We start from the raw sequence: 24191 nt of genomic DNA on the forward strand, positions 1-24191 counted from the left end.
TAGAAATGTCGCTATCGCTGTTGGTGTATAGGATTGGAATATGTGACTCAAAAATTCAAATCTGTCACTATTCCACTATTTGCAAGGAATAAGTGTTGAAGAACACTATGTTGGATATCTGCCAGAAAACTGTCTAGTTTTGGTGGTTGTGGTGATAATTGTTTTAAGGGGAAGTGCCATTGAGCAACTATCCTCTCTTAATACCAGTTACAGGAAAATGGAAAAGATTCAAAGTTTCGAAGAATGAAGCAATATCTTCATAAGGCGAAAACATCCTTGAGGTGGACCTTTATAGTTGTGAATTTATAGTGTGAGGCTTGATAATATTGAAGATATATGTCTGTCTGTATTTACAACCCCTACCATGTAGAAGCATTTTCCAAAAATTAATTTGTTTGTTCATGTTTATAAGAACAATGCCCACATGGAGTTGCCCTTGAAGATTACTTAGGAACTCGGAATTTCAGACATAATCCGGCAGATTGCTTGTGGTTACCACTTATTCCTCCCTGTGACACCTTCCACTTTTCACCTCTTGATCTAACTTTGACAGAAAGTGTAGGTCAGTAGGGTGTTGCAATTGTGAGAGGCTTGTGGTTTAAAGTGTGGCACTGACTTACTGTGAAGGTAAATTTTCACAGATTTTTCCCTTTTCATTCTAAGATACCAAAGAGCAGACCCAAATAATTGCAGTTAACATGCTCTAATACAGATACTGCAGTAGCACAAGTTATTGGACTCACATGCGCATGCAGAGACTATAAAAAAAGTATAACTAAGATGTCATGAACTCGGAACATAATTTTCCTCATTCTGGATGCTGCAGGAAAAGCCACCTGTGACTAATGATGAGAAAGGACATTTACCACTGTGAGTCTACAATAGATTATGATCATTCTGATACTTTCTAATTATTCAACTGTTTGGGAAGTCTCAATGCTAAGGAAAAACATAGGAAGATGGTAAAATGGAATGTGTAATATAACTCAGAAGTATGATTTCATCTGTTCACCTTTCTGGCCAGTTATGTCCAATGAATAATGATGATGATATTCCATCAATTCACATACTGGTGTGATATAGCCCTTCTTATTATCTTATCCTGTGCAAACTTCATCTCTTTGTGACTATTCTGTCCTACATCTACTCTAATATGTTTGTCATTTTCTTGTCTTGCTTTATCCCTGCCCTTTCTTACTGCTCACACTTTCCTCAAAAACCAACTGAACAATCCCTGGGTCTCTCATGATGTGTCCTATCAGTCTCTCTCTTCTCATACTCAAATTTTGGCAACTTGTTTTCCTCTCCCAAATTTGATTCAGTATCTCTTCATTTATGATCCAGTCTGCCCATCTTATCTTAATAATAAAATAATGTTATTGGCTTTACGTCCCACTAACTACTTTTTGTGGATTGCGGAGGTGCCGAGCAGCCAGAATTTAGTCTAGCAGGAATTGTTTTATGTGTCAGCAAATCTACTGACATGAGGCTGGTGAATTTGAGCACCGTCAAATACCACCCGACTGAACTAGGATCAAACCTGCCAAGTTGGGGTCAGAAGGTCAGCGCCTCAACCGTCTGGGCCACTCAACCCGGCATCTTATCTTCAGTATTGTTCTGTAACATCTCATTTCTCTTTCTTTCTGCACTAAGTTGCACACAAAATTCTTCAGAAACATCTTTCTAATCATAATCATTTTCATTTCCCCTTGTCCAGCTCCTGCCAGGTCGGGGTGTTGATGGCACTTCTCTACCGTTGCCTCTCCTTCCACCACTCCTCTTCAGTAATTGTATTCCAGTCCAGTCTTCTTTTTGTTATATTGTTCTTGGCAGAGTCCATCCATCTTGCTCTGGGCCTCCCTCTTGCCCTCTTTCCTTCTTGCCTCCAACACTTGTTTTGGTATCCTTCCGTCCTCCATCCTCATACCATGTCCAAACCATCTCAATTTATTCTTCTCCATCCTAGCACTCAGTTTTTCTACCCCTACCTTTTTTCTGACCTCAACATTTCTTACTCTGTTGCTCCTTGTCTTCCCTACCATACTCGTCAGGAACTTCATCTCACTGGCCTGAATTTCAGTCTCATTTCTTGCTGTCAGAGTCCAAGTCTCTGTTGCATACGTTAATATAGGGGTATAGTACAACTTGTGCATTATATCTTTACATTTCATAGGAGCTTCTCTGTCCACACCAGGTTCCTTACATTATGGTAGAATGTATTTCCCGCTTGTACCCTTCTGCTGATCTCCTTATCCAACCTTGCATCTTGCATTATTTCACTTTCCAAATATTTGTGCCGGGCCGAGTGGCTCGGACGGTTGAGGCGCTGGCCTTCTGACCCCAACTTGGCAGGTTCGATTCTGGTTCAGTCCGGTGGTATATGAAGGTGCTCAAATACGTCGGCCTCATGTCGGTAGATTTACTGGTACGTAAAAGAACTCCTGCGGGACAAAATTCTGGCACTTTGGCGTCTCCAAAAATCATAAAAGTCGTTAGTAGGACGTAAAGCAAATAGCATTATTATTATTATTATTATTATTATTATTATTATTATTATTATTATTATTATTATTATTAAATATTTGAAGTGTTCAACAACCTCAAGGTTCTGTACCCTGATACTAACGATTCCTTTTCCTTCTCTTTCTCCTCCTGTCATCAGCCACTGTTTTGCTCTTCTCCACATTTTCATATATTTCTCAATATTGTTATTTAATGGCTCTAGTTGGATTTGTACTTCTGTATTGTTGACCCCCCCCAGATCACTATGTCATCTGCAAACAACAATATTTTTATATCCCCTCCATATCTTGCCTTTGCTTCCTTTAGAATTTCATCCCTAACCATTATAAACATAAGTGGAGAAAATACACTTCCCTGTCTTTAGTCCAGTTTGGTTTCTAAACCAGTCTGTTCTTCCCAATGGAATCTGGACACAACTGAAACAATTCTTGTATATTGCTTTCACTAGTTCCGTTCATTGGCTTCCTTATCCTTTTCTTTCCAGGGTTTCCCACACCTTTTCTCTATTAACACTATTGTATGTTTTCTCTAGATCGAGGAATACCATCACCAGATCTTTTCCATATTCCCACTGTTGTTCTTTTAGTAATTTCATACTAAATATAGGGTATATTGTTGACCTGCTCTGTTGAAATCCACACTGCTCTCCTGATTTTTTTTTTCACCCTTCCTCTCATCCTCTCTATTATTCTCTTCAATATTTTGGCTACTTGTGACAACAGAGTAATTCCTCGATAATTTTCACATACCTCCCTGTCACCTTTCTTAAATACTGGTATTATTACACCTTTACACCAATCCTCAGGTACTAGCTTTTTCCTCCATATACACCTTAACAGCCTATGTAAACAAAGTAGACCAATAGGTCATGCTGCCTTTATCATTTCCACACTTATTTCATCCATCCCTGCTGCTTTTCCTGTTTTCATTTGTTTAACAGCCATTTCCACTTCTGCCATTGCAATATCACTCTCCATTTCTGGATCATCCTCATTTACCACCACACACTCTTCTGCATCATTTCTCGCATTCAGGAGTTTATCGAAATAGTGTTTTCACCTATTCTTTATCTCCTCTGGGTCTGTTATTACATTTCCACTTTCTTCCTTCACTTGTTTTGTGTAGATTTTTTATTTTCTCTTACTTTTTATCAATCCATACAAAATCCTTTTCCAACCCTTGTGTGAATCTCTCCCAATAATTTTTCTTTTCTTCATTTACTACCTTCTTACGCATACTTTTAATTTCCTAATACTTAATCTTACATCCTTCGTTCCTGTCTCTATTCCATTCTTGCTATGCTTTCTTCTTTTGTTTAACAACCTCTTTCACCTTTTCATTCCACCAAGGTGTCTACTTTTCCTTCACTCTCGCCGAAGTTCTGCCACAAATCTTCTCTGCACAGCTTAAAAATGGGTTTTTAAATTTGGTCCATTCTTCTTCTTCACTTTCTATTTCTGGTATGTATATTTTGGCTACTTGTGACAACAGTGTAATTCCTCGATAATTGTCACATACCTCCCTGTCACCTTTCTTAAATAGTGGTATTATTACACCTTTACACCAATCCTCAGGTACTTGCTTTTTCCTCCATATACACCTTAACAGCTTACTTTTATTTTCTTCTGTCTTATTTCTTTTACTTTCACAATTTACCTGTTTTCAATTTTGCTACCACTACTCTGTGGTGTCCTTCAAACTTCTCACTTGTTAATGCTGTTACATCCATTAACAGTTAATGATTTATTTTATCAACTAAAAAATAATCAATAACAGTTTTTGTCCTCCTTTCACCCCAGCCATATCTAGTGATCCTTCTACAATTGTTCTTTCTAAACCAGGTGTTACTCACAATCATCCCATTTCTCTCAAAAAAGTCAATCAACTTACCTCCCTCACTGTTTCTTTCTCCATATCAAAATGGACCAATCACTTCTTCATTACCAATTCTGTCATTTCCAACCTGCACATTGAGGTCTCCCATGGCTCGCATCTGTGTAGTACATTAGGACAGATTTCACATTACTTTTGAATATTCATAACTTTCAGGTCCCTCAAAGCTCTGTCAAATTCTGTTCTACTTTCCGTTGATTTACAGTAGTTGCTCAGTGTGCTCCTGCCATATTTCTACCTTCTCTACTTTCACTACAAGAAATTTTCCTTCTGAACTGTGTCGTGACCTACCTGTCCAGTGAGACGATCTCGTAGGTTGGTCACCAGGCAGTTGGATGTTGAAGTATTACCTGTCCTGCCGAGCGGAATGTAGGGAGGTAATTTGTAGGTATGACTCGTCCCGCAACTCCCGAAATAAAAGAAGAAGTTATTTCCCTGTCCTTTATTACTGAGGACACTAAAACTACTATGTACTGTATATTTACAAGTCTGAATGTGATGATCTAAAGTGAGAGTGAGCTTGCTACATGCGCCTACTTTTCTACTACGCGTATCTCTGAATCTTGCCCTGCGGCACTTGGGCTATGCTCGAAAAGAATCTCGTACTGACAAGTACGAACTACTGGCTGGAAGAAGGCCCCGCGCCATCTTGGCCAGGGGTTATATCTCCGCTCCTGAACTCAAAGTTCTATCCCTACCTCCTACCAAGGGGTTGGGTCTTACAGGCATTACCAAACTGTTCATCCAGTCCGTGGCGCCCTCAAGTAGCTATTCTCAATAGTTGTCACAGTAAGTGCTGCTACCTAGGCACTACTGTCTTCTGTCTTACTTTGTCCTCATCTTTCCTTGTTTTCCTAAAGTGCATCTGTACTGGCCCTGACTGGCCTTGTACTCTGCTTTGTTCCTTTGTCGGGCACCAGGCAGGCCGCCTGGCCCGCATACTAACTTTGTTTGTTGATACATAGTAAATATCCTGTTGTGATCAACAAGTCTCCGCTCTTGGTCAACAAATTTTGTAAGCGCACTTTGCAAGCTCTCTCCACTACATGTTACTTCTTGAAATATTTCCCTTTTCTTACAGTAACTAAATCTGACTATAATTATTATTCAATTACCTTAATACTACAAGGTGTCTCCTGTCATTGATCATCATTCTAACACTAATTAATCTCCTCTGACACCTTGAGCTCGAGACTCGGCTACGAACCCCGGCTGCCTTCCACCTGGCAGTCCGCCGGTTTGAGCCCCTGGGAGGTCGGTACACGACAACTGTGAATATTTGTGCACCTAGGTTTTTTTTAAATTACAATTTGCTTTATGTTGCAATGACACATATAGGTCTTTTGTTGGCGATGGGATAGGAAAGGGCTAGAAGTGGTATGGAAGCGACTGTGGCTTTAATTCAGGTACTGCATTTGCCTGGTGTGAAAAAGGGAAACCACGAAAATCTACCTTTAGGGTTGCCGTTAGTGGCGTCTACCTCACGACATCCCCGTATTCCTACTTCATCTTGCCTTTCTTCTTGTCTCTTCGCCAGAAGCCGTATTGGTCTCATTTCTCAGTACTGTCCACTCCTCCTCTATTTACTTTCTTGTACCTTTTATTTAGTTGTTGTGGAGCACATTCCTTGAAACAGTCTTTCTATTCTTATTTCTTAAATTTATTTACATTCCATTTCTTTGCTTCCCTTTCTTTCTTCAGTTTCTTCAAATTCAGTCAACAATTTCATGACCACTAAATTTGGTCGGAATCCACATCTGCTCCTGGGAAGGCCTTCTAATCCAATACTTGGTTTCTGAATCTTAACCTAATCATAATTCAGTGTAGTTGTTATCTTCTGGTGTCTATAGGCCTTGTTTGTATAAATAAATAAAGAACTCCCTCCATCGTGGATTTTGAATGAAGTGCTAACAAAATCTTGCTTGTAAGTAATACAGAATTTTATTAGCCAGCTTCTTCTGGAAGTTGTGTACAGTCATTGTGTCAGTTATATTCTTTTCTGTGGGAACAGACCTTATTACGCTGTTTATGGTGCTGGGCTGAGTGGCTCAGGCGGTTGAAGCCGTAGCCTTCTGACGCCAACTTGACAGGTTCGATTCTGGCTCACTCTGGTGGTATATGAAAGTACTAAAATATGTCAGCCTTGTGTCGGTAGATTTACTGGCTTGGAAAAGAACTCCTGCGGGACCAAATTCTGGCACATCGAGATCTCTGAAAACCGTCAAAAATCGTTAATGGAACGAACAAACAATATTATTTTTTTATTATTCTTATTATTTATAATAATGCAAATTACTTTATTTTCTCTTCAATTTATAATGCACAAGGCACATTCATGTACTAAATACAAATTGTACATTTCTTGAATGATTAGTCTTTGTACTTTTATAAGCACCTCAGGTATTTCCTATTGGCTGGAGAAGTTGGTTGGATCATCATCACTAACAGTGTCACTGGAAATGATAAGCTGTCACTCTTCCAGTAATTTACCATATTTCTTCATACATGAATCCTTTGATATGACTAGATAATTTCAGTGAGTTCAAGGTAGGGATGTTACGAAGGTAGTCATAGAGGAATGGAATCTTTTGGATGTAGTTTATGGTCTGTAAAGAATACTGCAGTTGGCTTGTCTTGTTTTACCAATTCTAATAGTTCTGGTTTTGTCATATCTTCTTCAAACGTAATTGTTCTTTCGGAGTCATCCTACTATGTCACATTTTAAAGATGCTGTTGTTGGAGCTTTATTTTTTCTTTATTGTAATCTGGGGGCATTGTGTAGCACACTTAATGCGGTCTGGGGGATAGTAATGGTATTACCTGCCTACTCATCCACTTTGTTAAAATTTTCCATATTCATTTCCTGATGTCAATCACTTGATTTGGATTTTGCATACACATACCTGCCAACACTTCTGATTTATCCGGAAACTTTCTGTTTTATAACTCGTTTTTCAATTTTCCAATTTTTTTTTTAGTTCTTCCTATTTTTGACCAATATAACCTCCAGTACAGTCAATAATCTTCTCCTAGGATATAGGATAAATTCTTATGTGCTTGTGTAATTTACCCAACCTTATTTTCAAGCGTATTTATTTGATGCTATATTTCGCGAGTGTATCGTCCGTCGCCTTCGTGTATCATGTTTCCTGCTCGCTACAGCACAGCAGTATGTGTGCTTTACGGCTGGGGATTCAGGATGGCAGTCGTCCTACAAGCAACAGAGGCTAGTGCGCGCTAGCAACTCAGTTAATCGGGACGAAAGAATGAGTTTCTTATTGTGTGGTTCGCGCACTATTAACATCGTTTCTGTGCGTAATTTCGTTGGAGTTGTAGGCCACGCGGTTTTTTTTTCTAGCGGTTCTGTGCTTTTCCCCGTATCAAAGTCGTATGTTAATAATGTATGCCGATCTGTTTTGTATGTGGTAGTTTCGTGTATTTCAGTGTATTTCAGTGCATTTTTGTTCATTCCTACTTCAAAATTTTAATGAATTGAATGTATTTCAGGGAGTTGTGTCGGTAACAGTTTCTGGTATTTTCTCTTCACATTATGGCCAAAAAACATAACAAACATTATCTCCAAGTTTTCAGAGATGCCTATAAAATTAAATTTCTGTTCATTTTACAGTCTAATAAAGGAAATTATTATGCGTTTTGTTGCGTGTGTCTGTGCGATATAAATACAGTGGAACCTCAATATCTCGAATCACCTTGGGAGATAAATTTTATTTCGAGTTATCAAAATTTCGAGATATGGAGAATACCATTTTTGAGCATGTAAGCCTATAGCACATAATTGAATCATATGTATCTACGGGCTTTTACTGAATACATTATTTTTAACAGTACTTAAAAATATACAAAGAAACTCTATTTTACGGTATCACTTTAATTATAACACTTATTATAGTAACTTTTTGGAAGACATGATACAGTACATACAGTAGTGAAACAAGAAACTAGCTCCGTTAACACCTTTGGAAAAAATCCGTTAGTCTCTTCTGTTTGTTGCGGTTAACCTTTCCTCCCTTCACGTTGAAACTTCTTGTCAATACCATGCAGCCCAGTTTCGTAAATGGAGCTTGTCATCCGCGACTTCTGGGCTTACTTTCGTACGTGACCGGTAATTAATTAACACCCGAGAAACAGCGAAGCTTTGCTGATTTTTCGATCACTAGAAGTTAGTTTTTCGGTTCCCGTCATATTAGTTCCCAGCTTCACTGTAACCCTTTCTTTACTTGTTCCTCACAAACCACAAATGCCGTATTGCACAGTTAATGTTGCACAAAATTCTAGTTACAGAGTATTTTTTGCTTCAAGGGATGAAATGTTTGCTTTGAGAAATCGAGAAATTCATGTAACCGTACTTTGAGTAATAGAGAAATAAATGCGCGTGAAGAATAGGACAAACGGCCGGAAAATTTAAGTTACTTCGAAATACTGAATATTCGAGTAATGGATGCTCGAGATATCGAGGTTCGACTGTATTATTATTTATATATATGTGTCATAAATGAGTGATTAGGTACATTTTCTTGTAACCATTTTTACATTCTTTAGTTTAAGTTTTTAATTTAATGGTCAATTCACATTGTAACTGTAGATATGTATGCCTTTTATCCCATCCTTTTTTCACTTCGACCGTGGCGCTATATGTATGATGAAAGCTAAGAATAAAAAAATCTTCCTATTTTTGATTTCTAAAAGTTGGCAGCTATCCATACATAAGGAATGCATTTGGTATGGCCCCATTTCTTTACATATCCCACAGTTGGTCTCTGGGCTTGGGCTGTTATTTGTGTATGCACGTAATACATTGATGTTGTGCTAGTACTTGCGAACAGTGAAATGTGTGTGAAACCACATTTCATCTAGGTTCACCACCAGTTCACGTTCTTCTTTATTTGTAAATTGATTTTATAGGCTGCATGTTTAACATAAATGTCAGGATGCTTTCTTAAGAAGGTTCGATTAATTTCTTGAAACTAATTCCCATCAATTTTATCATTCTTCTTAAGGTTTCCTCTGAACTTTCAAACTTGAAGTCTTTTTAACAGGATGTCAGTAATTTATGTGAAGTAGGGGTTTCCTTATGCACAGAATAATACCTTTGAACAAGTTGCATAATCAAGAATTTATCCATGTGTCTGACTATGGTTTGTTTGGTGTGATCCTCTGTAATCATGGATTATTTTTTCTGCACCTTGCTCGTCATACTACCATCCTCGTTACCTTGTTCTGCACGCAGTATTCTTCTCGATGTTAAGCATTGCCACTGTACATTTTGTATCTTGTCTTGAAGGTTCTTCCTCTTTTTTGTAACACAGTATTGGATGACTTTCTAAACTATGCACCTAACTTGGCTATGTAAAAACGATGGATAATTGTGGTATACCAAATGATTTACAGTTTACAAATATCCTAAATATAGTAATAGATTTTCCTCACTCTCTCATACTATTAGCTAAAGTAGACGGAACAACAATTGCTTTCCCAAGGTGTGACATTCCGGGAGGATAGAACTATTTCTAGAACTGATTCTTATTCAATGACAATTGTTTCATGGTGAATCGCTCTAAATTAGCAATTGAATATTGATTTTTTAGTTATTGTGAGGTGCTTTAATAGACAAGAAACAGCAGCTGTGATTATGAGTGATTTAAAATTCTGTTGAGATTAAACTCCACACATGCTTGCTGGATATCAGTGATTTTATTCCTGTACTGTTCTGAATGGCACAGAGAGGTTTCATGAGTTGTATTCAACTCACATTAACAAAACAAAGAATTGAAAACTAGCTAGATATCTAGGGAGAAAACTGTGGATTACCATAATCTACTCCCAATCATACTTTAGGCTGCAGGAGTCTTGGTTTTTATAATCATCATTAACGATTGAATTCTAGTATTGTGCAGTTGTTATTGACCACAAGAATAATCTACAATAGAAGGACTTCTGCCACACTCTGGTATGGGACTTTTAGGGTAGTTAGCCTGTTCAGCAATGTAAGCCTTTTTAAATACATATGGAATGCACTAGTGCACCAGGTTAGAGACGGTATCATGCCCTAAGTGTTTCAGTTACTCAGGGCAACTTTAGTACAAGAATACATACAACTGGTACCACAACTAGAAAAATAAAATCTTGTTGTAAGTAGAGTAGAACCTCGATGCATCGTTCCCGGAACTGTCTTTTACCCATATTCATCGTTCAATTTATTCGGTCCCAAAAATGTTCCGTATAAACCAATTTCAAATTTCCTCACGTCTATCGTTCCTTGAACTATCATTTTATTGCATCGATCGTCAAAAAATATTTGTTCTCTGCGACAATTTTCCTGCATGGATCGATTGTACGTAAGAAAAATATACACAAAAGTTTTTTGAATCTAAAGAGACAGCTCAATACTCCAGGATATAATAGCGGCAACCTGTTACGCGAGAATGTACGACCGATTCAGATTTGCTAGTCTTGAGTAAGGATCTTGTAGGCTGGAGTTCTGTGCACAGGTTATTCACGCGCAACCTTACTACGAGCCTCCTGGTGCCAACGCTTTTCCTCTACCTACCAACCTACTCCTAGAAGTATTTTTATTTACAAGAATCAAAACGGAGGCACTGTAAAACTCAAATTTGCCACCATTTTCTGTGTTGCTATAGGCTGGCTAGGGCTGCCATCTTCGTCGAAAATGAGAAAATCGTGCAGTTTAAATAGTCATGGCGCGTGCTGGGTACATTTTAATTAGTTACAGGGTTATTAATCGCATTGTGCCTTGGAGTGTGTGGGATGCTAGAGGCCTGTTGACCACTTTGTTGCCTCATGCCCTACTTGTTACAAGCCGGACCTTACCAAGCCAGACCAATAATCTTTTCACTAGCCTGGTCTTAAAACTAAGTTGGCAGCCTCGCATAGCTTGCTGTGACATTGTCCGAGACGCACCATGTGTAATTTCTAACCTCTGTGACATCGTCCGAGCCTCGGCATTTGGAATTTCTAACCTGTCGTTGGCGAAGGGTCTAAGGAATCTACCAAATTACAGGTTATCGCCGTAATATCCACGTATATCATTAATTTGCGATAAGAGAACTGACCTTAAAGTTTTTCAGTTATTGCGAGATATAAAAAAAAAGTGAAACGAAAGGGCGTAAAAGTCACACTTTTTATTTTCATCGGATATGCCATGGTTGCAATATTTTTATACCGTTATGTATATATAGTACGAGCGTGTCCGCCTCCATGGCTAAATGGTTAGTGCGTGTTGGCCTTCGGTTCAAGGGGTCTCGATCGGGTCGGAGATTTTAACGTCCTTGGTTAATTCCGACAGTTCGGGGGCTGTGTGTGTGTGCGTGTGTGTGCGCCGACTTACACATTAGGATTCCTCTTAGGTAGGGCCGCACATTCATAAGTGGATAGATCGCCTATCACGCGACAACTTGAAAGACCTGTACCCGACTTTGGAGGCCACACGCCATTATTATTGCTGTTATAATAATATTTTAATTTGAATCTCATTATTATTATTATTATATGACGAAAAATACCCAAATACTGTACCCGAATTTTATTATTTTGCTTTCCCCCTATTTTTTATGTCGTCCACATTTATCATTTTCCCGCATCCATCATCATTTTTCCCCTCCTTTAAAAACGATGGATCGAGGTTTTACTGTACACAGGTCTTCTCTAACTGTGTCCATATTTTAAGAAAATTAGTAATTGAAGAACTGTTGAACTCATACCATTGATTCTGTATTACATCTGTTTGATGTAGCTTGTTAATTTGCAGTGAAGTGGCACTACTCTTAATTCTGCCCACAGTAATCACTGGTATTAATGTTGGTTCTGGTTTCTTTGTTAGGGTTACATACTAGTTTGATTTTTGTCAAAAGCTTCACAAACCACATGCAAGTATATTAATGTTAGACACAAGTTTCAAACATAGACTGCCAGGTTGTAGCTCAGAAGGTAGAGCGCTGGCTTTCTGAGCTTCAGTTGGCAGGTTCGATCCTGGCTCAGTCCGTTAGTATTTCAAGGTGCTCAAATATGTCAGCCTCGTGTTGGTAGATGTACTAGCACGTAAAAGAACTCCTGCAGGACAAATTTCCAGCACCTCTTTGTCTCCAAAAACCATAAAAGTAGTTAGTGGGGTGTAAAACCAATAACATTATTTATTACAAACAATGACTTTTTGAAGAGAAAATCAGACTAAATGTCTACTTGCAAAGCTTATACTATAACTAACTATACTCATGCTCCACATTTAAGCCAGTAACTTGCAATAACAGCAGCATTTACATAGGGCTGATAGGAGTAATGATTCTAGCTCCCATGATAACCATCAGTCACCAGAACAAAAGAGAATATCTGCATTTGGATGCTGAAGGTTTAATTCTAGTCGCCCTGTCTATGTATACCTTTTGAATGTTTTCTTTTGAAATAATACATGTGCGGTGGTGTCTACTTAAATTTTTAGGATTACAATCTAATTCAGTTTCAGTAATACAGCTGGAGTGTTAGATTAAGAGTAGTAGCTGTACCTTGTGGCTTCATATATTTCCTTCTTTTATGTTATACAGGCAGCAGCGAGAACGTGAAATGAAAGTTAGAGCCCTCGAAGAGGCTGCAAGAGGATCTCGACCGTAAATTTGTATATAAAAAATTTAATAGAGGTATGGAGTTTTTTTGGACACAATTTTCATTATTATAAAACTAATTTTATAGGAAGAATGTAAAACTAGTAGCATGTGACAATTTTACAAAATCTCCTCTTATTTCCATTGTAATGCAGTTGTATAAATCAGACTTATCGCATATCACAATGAGGTTATGTGCTCATTTACTGAGTAATTCACTACTTAGTTTGCCTAGGTGAATTTTATGCCAGTCAGTTAGAGTAAGGTTGTTACTCTTTATGTATGTCCTGATTGTTGCAACCTGCTTCAATTTTTCAATATTGCTCAGCAGGTACATTTTTTTTTCTTCTTGCCAACATCTTATGCATCATAAGAGAAATGTTCCTTCTGGAATTGTATTGGATGGGAAAGTCCTTCGTGGCTTGTTAGCAGAAATTTCAGCTGATGATGTAGGAACGAAAATACTTGTTATGCCCAACTTCGACTTGGAAAACAGATCATTCAAATTTATCAGTGAAAGGGATTTCTGTTCAACTGCATGAAAATGCTGATTTAGTCCTTTACTGATTGTGGATTTTCCTTGAATCCTACATTCATACAACACACTATCACAGACAGACAGACAAGCCGATTTCTACATAAGTGGTGGTGTAGTTTTATACGACTGATAATTATTGTAAGTCATCAGCCATGAAACTTTACAGTCTTATATGGAATCCAAAATATTGGAAAGTCACTTTCCATTTTGGAACACTCACGTGTATTGGTCAGTTTTCTAACGATGACCACCTTGGTGAGCAGCTAACGACAAGGTCACTCGGTTAACATATCCACGACAGGTCCTGCTCACATTTGAATACACAAGGCCGATGGCTTAAGATGTCCAAAGGCTCTTAAAAATTAATCATTCATTAGTAACAGTGTAAACTTTAATGAGCCTTACCACTATAGCTCAGGCTAATAATTTGACCAATGTTGCGAGTACCCGTGGATTTAGGAGACAAATCAGTCGAATATAATTGCTAGCCAGCGGTAAAAAGTTTTTCCATTTCAACCGTAGGAAAATTGTACCTTTCTGGAGGACTCGGCTGTTCCCTACTCTATCTTAGCCTTATTAAATTAAGAGTGCAGTATGGATAGCTCAGGAACATAGATTAAATCGGACCAGATTTGCATATAAGAAGTACCATGTTCCGAGCTCTTAATTGAAACAGTAAAGGCAATCTATAAGTATCTGTGATCTGTCCTGACACATCTCAGTTGCTTCTGATGCATGATGCTGATATCAACCACTGTATGAAAACAAGCTCCTTTCTCGGTAGTCATATAAATGAGCATCTGAGATGCAGTCATTAGCAATGAAGAATTAGTGTTGTAACTGTACTTTAGCTTCAAAAAGTGCTATGTTCAGTTATGTCTGGTCATCAGTGATGACCACTTCCAGCACTTTGGCATGTGAATGAAATCTTAATTGCACATTTGTGCATTAAAGGGCTAAAGTATTGGCAGATGTCTGTATTAACAATATAGTGAATTGTACAGTAGAGACGCGTATCTGCTATGAGCCATGAAACTGAAAGTCTAGTTTCTAATCATTAATCCTAGTGTGCATTTGCCTTGGTAATATATGCAAGAAAAATAGTGCTTTGTAGGGGTGTTTTTTTTTCATATAATATACAGTACAACCCCTATTTAAAGTTTTCACAGGGACCTGATTTTTTAACCTTAAATGGGGGTGTACCTTAAATTGAGGTTTCGGTAGAAGGCACACCTTTTCCAGAGTTCTTTGCCTGTATTAACATAAATTGTATCATCACACATTATTTACACAGTGACAGCAATAAAACAAGAAGATATATACCTTACACATTGTACTGTAGTTACAACTTTGTACGGTTTGTGCTGAAGAATACTCATGTGTTAAACTGCCCCTGCTATATAAGCAAGAGACCTGTATTGCACTATAACTAAGTTTGGCTTAGATTGTTGTTTGAAAATAAATAAATAAATTTAATCAAATAAATAAGTGCTTGGGTACGCCCTAACAAATTTGTTCCTTTGCACCATCATCAGATAAAAGACCTACGCTATTTGCTGAACCCAAATGAATAATTGCTGAAGGCACATATGTAAGGAAATGTGTTTGCTAGATGATGGATCATTATGTCATACATGCATCTTCATTCTACACTGTTACACCTTTCAGCTTTCAGTCTGCAAGCCTCTGCGAATTAACTAAGTGCTTCCATAATCCTCTGTTTCTAACCAGCTCTGCAGCTTCTTTTACACTGACTGGCAAAATTTATGAATCACTTGAACTTCCAAACAAACAAAAAAAGTTGTTAAATTGTGAAACATTTGTTTCATTATTTACACTGATTATTTTCATGAAAAAAAAAAATCTAAATAAGGGTAGCAATAACAGACAGATAACATTATTTACATTTTTTTAAATGACCAATGTAAATAATTTTTAAAAATGTTTCAAAATTTAACTTGGTTTTTTCCTTAGAAAATTCAAGTGATCGTTTAATTTTGGCGATCAGTGTAGTTGCACGCCTCTTAAAACTTTGTCTCCCTCTATGTCTCTTAGTTGTTTAAAAAATTGTTTTCAATGTTATTTAGGAATATGTTCGCTATTATTCCTGATAAAGGTGAGCCCATGGATAACACTTCCTTTTGACAGATTTTTTCGGTGAATGCAAATCCGCTTCGGATTAAGGTTGTTCTTATAACGTTACCCATGATTTTCCATAAAAGTCGGGAAAGATACCAAACTGGCACAAAACCCCATTAAAATCGATATGAAACAGCAATCAGTTTGTTTAAACATTTTTGCAGATTTTTTTCCAAGTAGTGGCTTACTCATTAGCACATATTTCCTAATTCCAATAGTCTGAACATGCATATTCAGTTTCATTCTTAAAAATTGTAATAGCATCACTCCAGAGGCTTGTAGCAAACATTTCCATTTTCTTACTTCAAACATCGCCACCTAAACTAGGTTTACCGCGGACGTATCATGAAAACATATTTCACTTTCCCTGTAGAATTATAACATTTTCACTAAAAATTTACATGGGAACAGCCTTTCTGAAGGATGCAAAAGTACATAATCTAACCTCTGAAATTTTATGCACACCGCTGTTTCTTGAGAAGGAAAAGTATCACATTCTTATTTTATTTCAGTACATAGTATTTAAAATTAAGCGACTCTTTACTTCAGCCTTTATTTCTAAGGAGTTCATAATTGCTGTCATTGCACTGTAGTTAAACCATGTTATCCCGATGTTTATTTATACCAGTCAGAGTTGTGAAGAGAGTTTAGGTTCACTCAGTCGACTCGTTCGCACTTAGCGAGGAATCGATGCAGAAGATGATCACATTCAATATAACCACTGGAGTAGAGTGTATGAATATTGATAACAGATAAAAACTTAACACGCCCGAATTTGCCTGTAATAATGGATGAATCAGTAAAAGGGTTCTCATTGTAACCGAAGGATATTGCAGAGATTAATACAGGAATTTTTGAAGGTTATAATGACATTGTCATTAAAACGGGGGTTCTTTTCTACTGTACTACAGCGGCCGCGGTCGGATGTGTATCAGAGTCCGACATCTCACTTTAGACCTAAGTGCCCGCACTCTAAATTCCTCTTCTGCCTTGAATCATCCTTAGCAAACTTATAACATCTTTTTCATAGGTTTTACTGTCCCATAACCAAAATGAATAGAAATAAAATTTGAGAATTCTAACATTTCCTTAGCACTAAATTCATGTTTTGCGCTATTGTGAATTACGTTAAATCGAATATAAATTTGCATTGCTCTTACGGAATAATTTTCGGGACAGAAAATTTCGTCCGTTAAATGCGGGTTTACGCTAAATGAAGATCACGCAAAATAGGGGTTAAGCTGTATATAGGAAACAATATCTTATATTGAAAATTTATCATTTATGCTCAAGGCGTATAGGAAGAAGGCAAGTACTTAACAGGACAAGGTGCGCATCAACTCTTTCTCAGCTATAGCATGATAGGAGCATTATTCTGCAGACTATCTTTCTTGCCAGTCCATGCACAATATAGCAAACCTCAGTTCATGGTGACTGATAAGGAAGGAAGAAAATAGTGAAAACAGGAAGACAATCCAAAGTGGGTGGGAAGTAACTAGGCATTGAAAAAAGTAGTATAAATTGTATATTTACAATGCAGATATGAAAACCTACAACCTGTTTTCCAGTGAATGATCGGGTTAGGGATGGAATGAATGAATATATTGAAATTAATTTTATACGTCCTTTGTTAAATGGGAATACGGTTGCATACCTCAGAATTCAATGTTTGCACTTCCGGCATTCACAAATTTCCTAAATGATCAGGGATGGAATCCACAGACTTCTGGAGGAAGTTGTGTGGGACATTGGTGATGTGGTCTGAAATCTACACTTCCAATCCTATTGTGCAAAGTTTTATTCAGTATATTTCATCCTTTGCCTAACCCGACAGGAATATGTTGCGGTGTTTGGGATCTGTACTTCTTGCAGCCCATTCATATGTTCAGCACCACCCCTGCCAACATCCTGGAAACTTCTCATTCAACCATGTATGTACAACATTTGCAAATTGAGGTGGGTACACCATCGTGCATGAAAATAAGGTCATTGATATTTCCCCTACCAGATACCATGGACACTGTGTAATCTTCAAGCATCTGAAGGTAGCATTAAGAATTCATGGTATTGAAATCTCGCTAATTAATCACAAGCTCCACAACGTGATCAGCAGCTATCTAGAATTTAAACTGAAGACAACCTCTTTAAGCTAACACTAGACAGGGTAATGGTCCTTCATCTATTTTGATTATAAAATGAATTTGCTGCGACAGGCTGACAGCATCTACAGCTTCTGGACTCCCCAGTACATTTACATTTAATTGACTGTTCTGGAACTGAACTAACAAAACTGATTGGGTGCCAGTGTACTTGATGATACACAATATAAAATAAGCATGAGAATTAAATTTACCTTCAGGGTGGGGTCATACGCTGACAATATCCCGACTTGCTTTCTCAGCCTGATGACTTGTTGTACTGAAAAGTGAAGGCATTAGGAGATTCTAGGTAGGTTATACCCTAGTCTGAAATGAGACACTGTCCATTCAAATATATTGAAATTAATTTTATACGTCCTTTGTTAAATGGGAATACGGTTGCATACCTCAGAATTCAATGTTTGCAGTTCCGGCATTCACATATTTCCTAAATGGTCAGGGATGGAATCCACAGACTCCTTAACCTCCTCAAAAATACAAAACATAAATCACCTCAAACATACCCTGCATCTCTTCGTATTTACAACGCGAACAGAAGTTACCTCTCGTAGTTACAACTTTAATATATTAGCTGGTACGATGACCATTCGAATTAATACTGCATTCGGACTTAGTCCGTCCTTTGACATACACAAAACTCACTGTACATATATATACAATACAAAACCTTTAGTTGAATTTATACACAGTCTGACTAGTCTGAGTAATTGGGATGACAAATCTATGTAGCATAACCTGCTACATCATATAGGATTAATTTGTAGTGGTTGATTAATTGTAGTCTGAGGTTGATCTTAAATGCCACCATGCCTTGGCTAAACTCTCGAAAAACTTAGGTGTCAAGAACTTTGTTCCTTCTTTTTATTACATTGAACTCATACTCACATTGAATAACACCAGTGTTTTGGCATAGCACTTCATAGGGTATAACATTTAGTGTAGAGAGCATTTAATGCTCCTTAATCCTGCGGTGCTTCTCAGCCGGACATACATAGATGAGACCAATCTCCAACAGTCATACAACAGCATACATCATGGCCGAACACTGCACACTTCAAGCAGCACAACCCGATCTCAACACTCCCACCACTCAACACCAACTATACCTCTCTTCCATCAAACCAGCCACAAAGGAAACCTCTACAAATCACATATCTCTGTACTAGCTTATTCCAGTATTCCATGTTTATCACAAGTGGGACACCATTTGAAAACATGACACCAGTTTGGCGCACTGAGGCCTTGAAAACTGTCGGAGACCCACTTCATTTACCGGCACCAAAAACTTGCACAACTCTCTATATTTAGTTTGCTTGTTTTACCAAGATTTCCCGCTTTTTAAAAACAGAACGCCACTAGTCCAACATAGAGTTCTTACAACGTGAAAACAATGACTCGCCTACATCAACAAATACACAGTATGCTAACAAAGTAATACGTGATTCTGACAATACTAAACAATACCTAACCTATAATTAGCCGTTAGTATTAACATAAATGCAAAAACTGACTTGGAGTTGAAATTTTGTCCCATTGCAGTATCACACCAAAGGTATGGCCTGATGACATTCCCAACCACACGGTCACTTTTGGATGTTCTGCCTCTTCTTCACTGTCATTTCAGAATAGTGTGCAGTCCAATAATGTCTATCTTGTAGATTGTCGAAACCGCCACTATGGAATATTTGTATTGTATTGTATTCACTTCTGCATTGATGGGGTTTCTATGGGCAGAAATTTTCTTCCTTTAACACCTTATACACTTGATTATTTTAACCATGATGGTTCAATCTTGTTCGTATTGACTTGCATTCAATCTATGAAACACTTTTCCGCCTTGTCAATATTTCACATTTTATTATATTACCTCCCATGCATGTTTCGAGAGCTAACTATTCTCTTCCTCAGCGGTGCAAAACACCACAAAATTCTTGGATTTGACACATTTGTATACATTACAGTTATCAATAAAACAAATTATACATAAACCTTGATTTTTTTTTTTTTTTTTTTTTTTTTTTTTTTTTTTTTAAACCCTAAATTGTTCACTTATATGACATTTTCCACCAATGTATAGCTTTTGCAAGCTGCCTGACGTGTTGATTGAAGTCTGGTTGTTATTGAACATTTCCTGTACAATAGCCGTGTTCTCCTCAGACCAGTACATGGATGGACAACCACTTCTTCCTGCATCCTTAATTGAATCTGTGGTCAACGTCTTCGAGTGACAGTTCTTTACTATCTTCAGGTGGATTATGGCATTCCTTCCGTTCACTGTGCGCTACCATCTCTTGAACTAGAACAATGGAATTCTGTACTTCATAGCTTACACCAATCACTGCTCACATCTAAACCAACATACTATCTGCCATATTTTCTATTACTGCATGTATGCTCTCTCATGGCTACCACCTATAATACCAATGTGCAAAAGTTGAAATTCTATTTAATGGCGTATATATACGCCCCATTTTCATCATGATTCCATGGATATTAAACATTGTACAGCCATTAATTAAAGTCTAGTTACTTCTTGCCCACTCTGGAGATACAGAATATTGCTTCAAAGCACAGACATGAGTAAAACATGCATTGTTTAGAACCTGCTGTTTTAGTTCAAATTACAAGAATAGAAAAATAAGTCATTGCATATTCAGGGGTCTATGTTTATAATTCTGAATCTCTACAGTAATCATCTGTATACCAGAATTAGATGGGATGGAACATCATTTCTAGCCTCTCCAGTGTGAAATTCATTATAAAAGAACAAACTATTTTGTGCTGATGGCCATGGTATATTATCAGGATACTTCATATTCTTGAAAGAAAATAGTTGTTTAATTTGCATGACTTCATTTAAGAACAGTGTAATATCAGCATATGAAATTGGAAAAATAGGAATATGGAAAAGATCTGGTGATGGTATTCCTTGATCTAGTGAAAGCATACAATGGTGTTAATAGAGAAACGGTGTGGGAAACCCTGGAAAGAAAAGGATGTGGAATGCAGTGAAGGGAACTAGTGAAAGTAATGTACAAAAAAACTGTTCCAGTTGTGTCCAGAGTCCAATGGAGAGAGCAACAGATTGGTTTAAAAACTATACTGGGCTAAGACAGGGAAGTGTATTGTGTCCACTTATGTTTATAGTCCTGGAGGAAATTCTAAAGGAAACAAAGGCAACATATAGAAGGGATATGAAAATATTTAAGCATTTGCTGGCGAGATGTAGTGTTTACAGTGCACTATGTCTTCTGGTATGAGCTAGAATAAATTTTTTACTTTCATTGACCTGTCTCAGTCTCACCCTTGGCTTTGACAATATGAAAGTGACTGAGGTATGAGCAATTCTAGTAATACCTTTCCTTATGCAGCCAGTCCCTGTTATGAATGGTGTGAAAATATCGCTCATAGGGTCGGTTGGTTCATGCATTTCAGTGGGCTTGGCAGACTGATATGTAATAGCAACTGCTGGCTCAGTGAGGAAAGCAACGGAAACTACCTCACTCCTCATTTTCCTAGTATGCCTCTTCAGTGATACCTCGGCTATCTATGACAGCTGTTGGTGGAGCTGTAGAGGATCAAACCAGCCTTCGGGCTGAATACCCAATATACAACATACCCGTGTATTAGACCCCCTTCTCTTTTCGAAACAAAGAAAATGGAAAAAAATCTTGCATACAAGACCCCCCCAACGCAATTCGTCGGAGAAGAACAACGATTCTGCTTCAAAGCGGTTACAAGCCTTATGCAGCTCTGATGACATTACACAAATTTGTAATAGTTTCGTCTGTACGACCCACGCAAAGAAAACGCGTCGAAGTCACGCAGTTTATCTGTGTTTTGTAGTTAAGTAATGTCCACCTCTGTAGCGTAGGCCTACTGCAGCTCTGATGACGTCACACAAATAGGGGAGTAGTTTAGTGTCCGATCTGCGCATTGCAGTCGCACATCAGTCATGTATATATGTCGGTGTTTTGTAGTTAAGAATGTCCGCTAGCAAAATGGTTAGCATAATTACCGTAGTTGCCGTTCTCAGGAGCCTGAGTTCGATCCCCGGTACGTATTGCCAGAGATTTACGAATGGCAGGAAGGTTGATTTGCGGTAAAAATGGTACATGCAACTATCTTCCACTGAGGGCCTGTCTAAAATAGAGCTGCACCACCTCGGTATGAGGAAACTAATTTACTTTAGTTAAGAAATATTCACGTTTGTTGCTAGGTCTATTAATGTAGGCCAGGCAAGATCATTAACAAAGTGATCATTTAATATCTCATAACTCGGGCTAATATAGTGTTTTTTGGGGAGAGAAGTAGGTTTAAAACATGATAAAATCAATCCAGTCACAATTGTTTTACTCGCCAATGTACCTAACAAATAATAATAATAATAATATTGATTTTTATGTCGGTACTTACTTTCAGAGACTTTCAGAGATGCCAGACAAAACATATTAGGGTATGCGTTAATAAAAAACATACAAAATTAAATATTATGGCAATAAAACGCTTTACCGCCACACCTGTTGTTATCCATAAATGCGGCAAACTTTCCTGTTATTTATTTTTATTCATTCCGTCGTGGAACTTTTGGCACTATCCAGGTGATACCATGCCTAGCCTAAACAATGTGGTCTCTCTTATCACTTTTACAGCTATTTAGGTAAATCCTGATGTGATAAATGTAGGGAACAACCATGAAATATACTTAAAAATAAGGGTCTGGCTTTCAACAGCCGCAGTTATTGAAAGAATGCTTCCAGTCACTAAGTATCACATTCGGAAATACAACTCGTAACGTACGCTAGTTATCAGCTGGTGGTTTGGCACACCTTCAACAACACAGCTTTATTCAGAAGGAGTGGCTTCTGCTACACATACACCAGCTGGGAATGTCAGAGACCATCTCCAGAAACCATTTGAGAATAGCTTCACACAGTTTAGACCCTATTTTTAAAAGGTTCAAAAAGATGGGACCTCGAATGCTCTCGGTCTCAATTGCAGTGCATGGCTGATGAGATGGCAGTGAAGATGGTGTAACTTGGAATAATGACACGCCGGTAGCAGGGAAGCAGGGTGGCAAACTTAGCAGATTTCCCGCTAAATATGGCGGATTCTAAATCCTTCTAGCGGCGAAAAATCCATATAGCGGCTAGCGGTATTTTTAGCAGAATTTGGTGTCTCAGAGGATTTTCTAATGGCTTTGTAAAATGTAAATATAATGTCGCACATTTATGGCATAAATAACACCGAATCAAATTTTGGGACAAATTGAAATGCACCTTGTCCCTGGTGGAACTACCACTACTTGCATTTCTCAATTGTGTTTGGTCGAACCTGTAAATCCCCTTGTGTAATTATGAAGTATATCTGTTTTCCTTAGTAGCTGTGTATATTCAGTTATTCACTGTGTCTGTGCAGGACTGGATCTTCCTACTGCAGCACCACAGGGGTTATTATTTAAATATTTAGTATTTTAGTGACTTTCATCAGTGTGTTGTGCATGCATTCTGTGTTTTTTTTATGTTTAAACAATTCACAGTATTTATTTATAATATAGTAAGTGTAAAAAATTCTAGTGGATTTCTAGCGGAATGGCACAGTCAAATCGCGGATTTCACGCTTACAGTGTTTGCAACACTGCAGGGATGTTAGCGGTCCAATACAATTAAAATGAAAGCAGTGATCAGGTTTACTGTGTGGTAGGCCTACTGCTCAACTGACAGAGACAAATGACTGGCCATTATTTTGTATCATTATTGCATAATATGATACCCTTATCCCTTTTCTCTACGGGATCAAGTATGAAGTGAGATGAATCTTTGTAGCGAGTTTTTACGACCGCATGCACTTCCTGACGTCGACCTAATAGGAGGAATTAATGAGATGAAACAAATGACGTGATATGAGCAACTAAAACTGATAATATTTACTTTATATGTAGGCCTAAAACTCGTATTCACCATTAATTGACTTTTTACATTTAGAAATACTGCCTTCCAACAAAAATAGCCAGTATAACTCGAATAAAATCATAGGTTTCTTAAAGAACGGTGTAGAATGTTTACACGTACAATTTATAGCTCTTTATAGTCTAGAAGTCATGTGTTCACTGCACAAAATTTGAGATTATCGCATATTGGACCCCCCTTTACTTTTTTGCCTGTAAAAATGGGGGAAAAGCGGGTTTAATACGCGAGTAAATACAGTAATGCAAGATGCTCGGTTGGATAAGATGATCAGCAGAAGGGGACAAGTGGGAAATATGTTATGCCAGAATATAAGGAACTTGGTGTGGAACAGAGAAGT

General features: G+C 37.8%; 1 protein-coding gene across 8 annotated transcripts in view; it reads left to right on the plus strand.

Moving 5' to 3' along the window:
- Window positions 1-24191, plus strand: part of LOC136864408 (atrophin-1) — a 755035-nt gene that overhangs the window by 708846 nt on the left and 21998 nt on the right. For 7 of the 8 annotated variants that reach the window (XM_068226264.1, XM_068226270.1, XM_068226271.1 and 4 more), the window contains one exon: window positions 12993-13085. The exons of the other annotated variant lie outside the window; for it this stretch is intronic. In XM_068226264.1, coding sequence (XP_068082365.1) covers window positions 12993-13059 — 67 coding nt within the window. In that variant the 3' untranslated portion in view covers window positions 13060-13085. The remainder of the gene's footprint in view (window positions 1-12992; window positions 13086-24191) is intronic. 8 annotated transcript variants of the gene reach the window in all.

This window comes from Anabrus simplex, chromosome 2 (genome assembly GCF_040414725.1).
Source record: "Anabrus simplex isolate iqAnaSimp1 chromosome 2, ASM4041472v1, whole genome shotgun sequence".
In the NCBI taxonomy this organism is placed as follows: domain Eukaryota; kingdom Metazoa; phylum Arthropoda; class Insecta; order Orthoptera; family Tettigoniidae; genus Anabrus; species Anabrus simplex.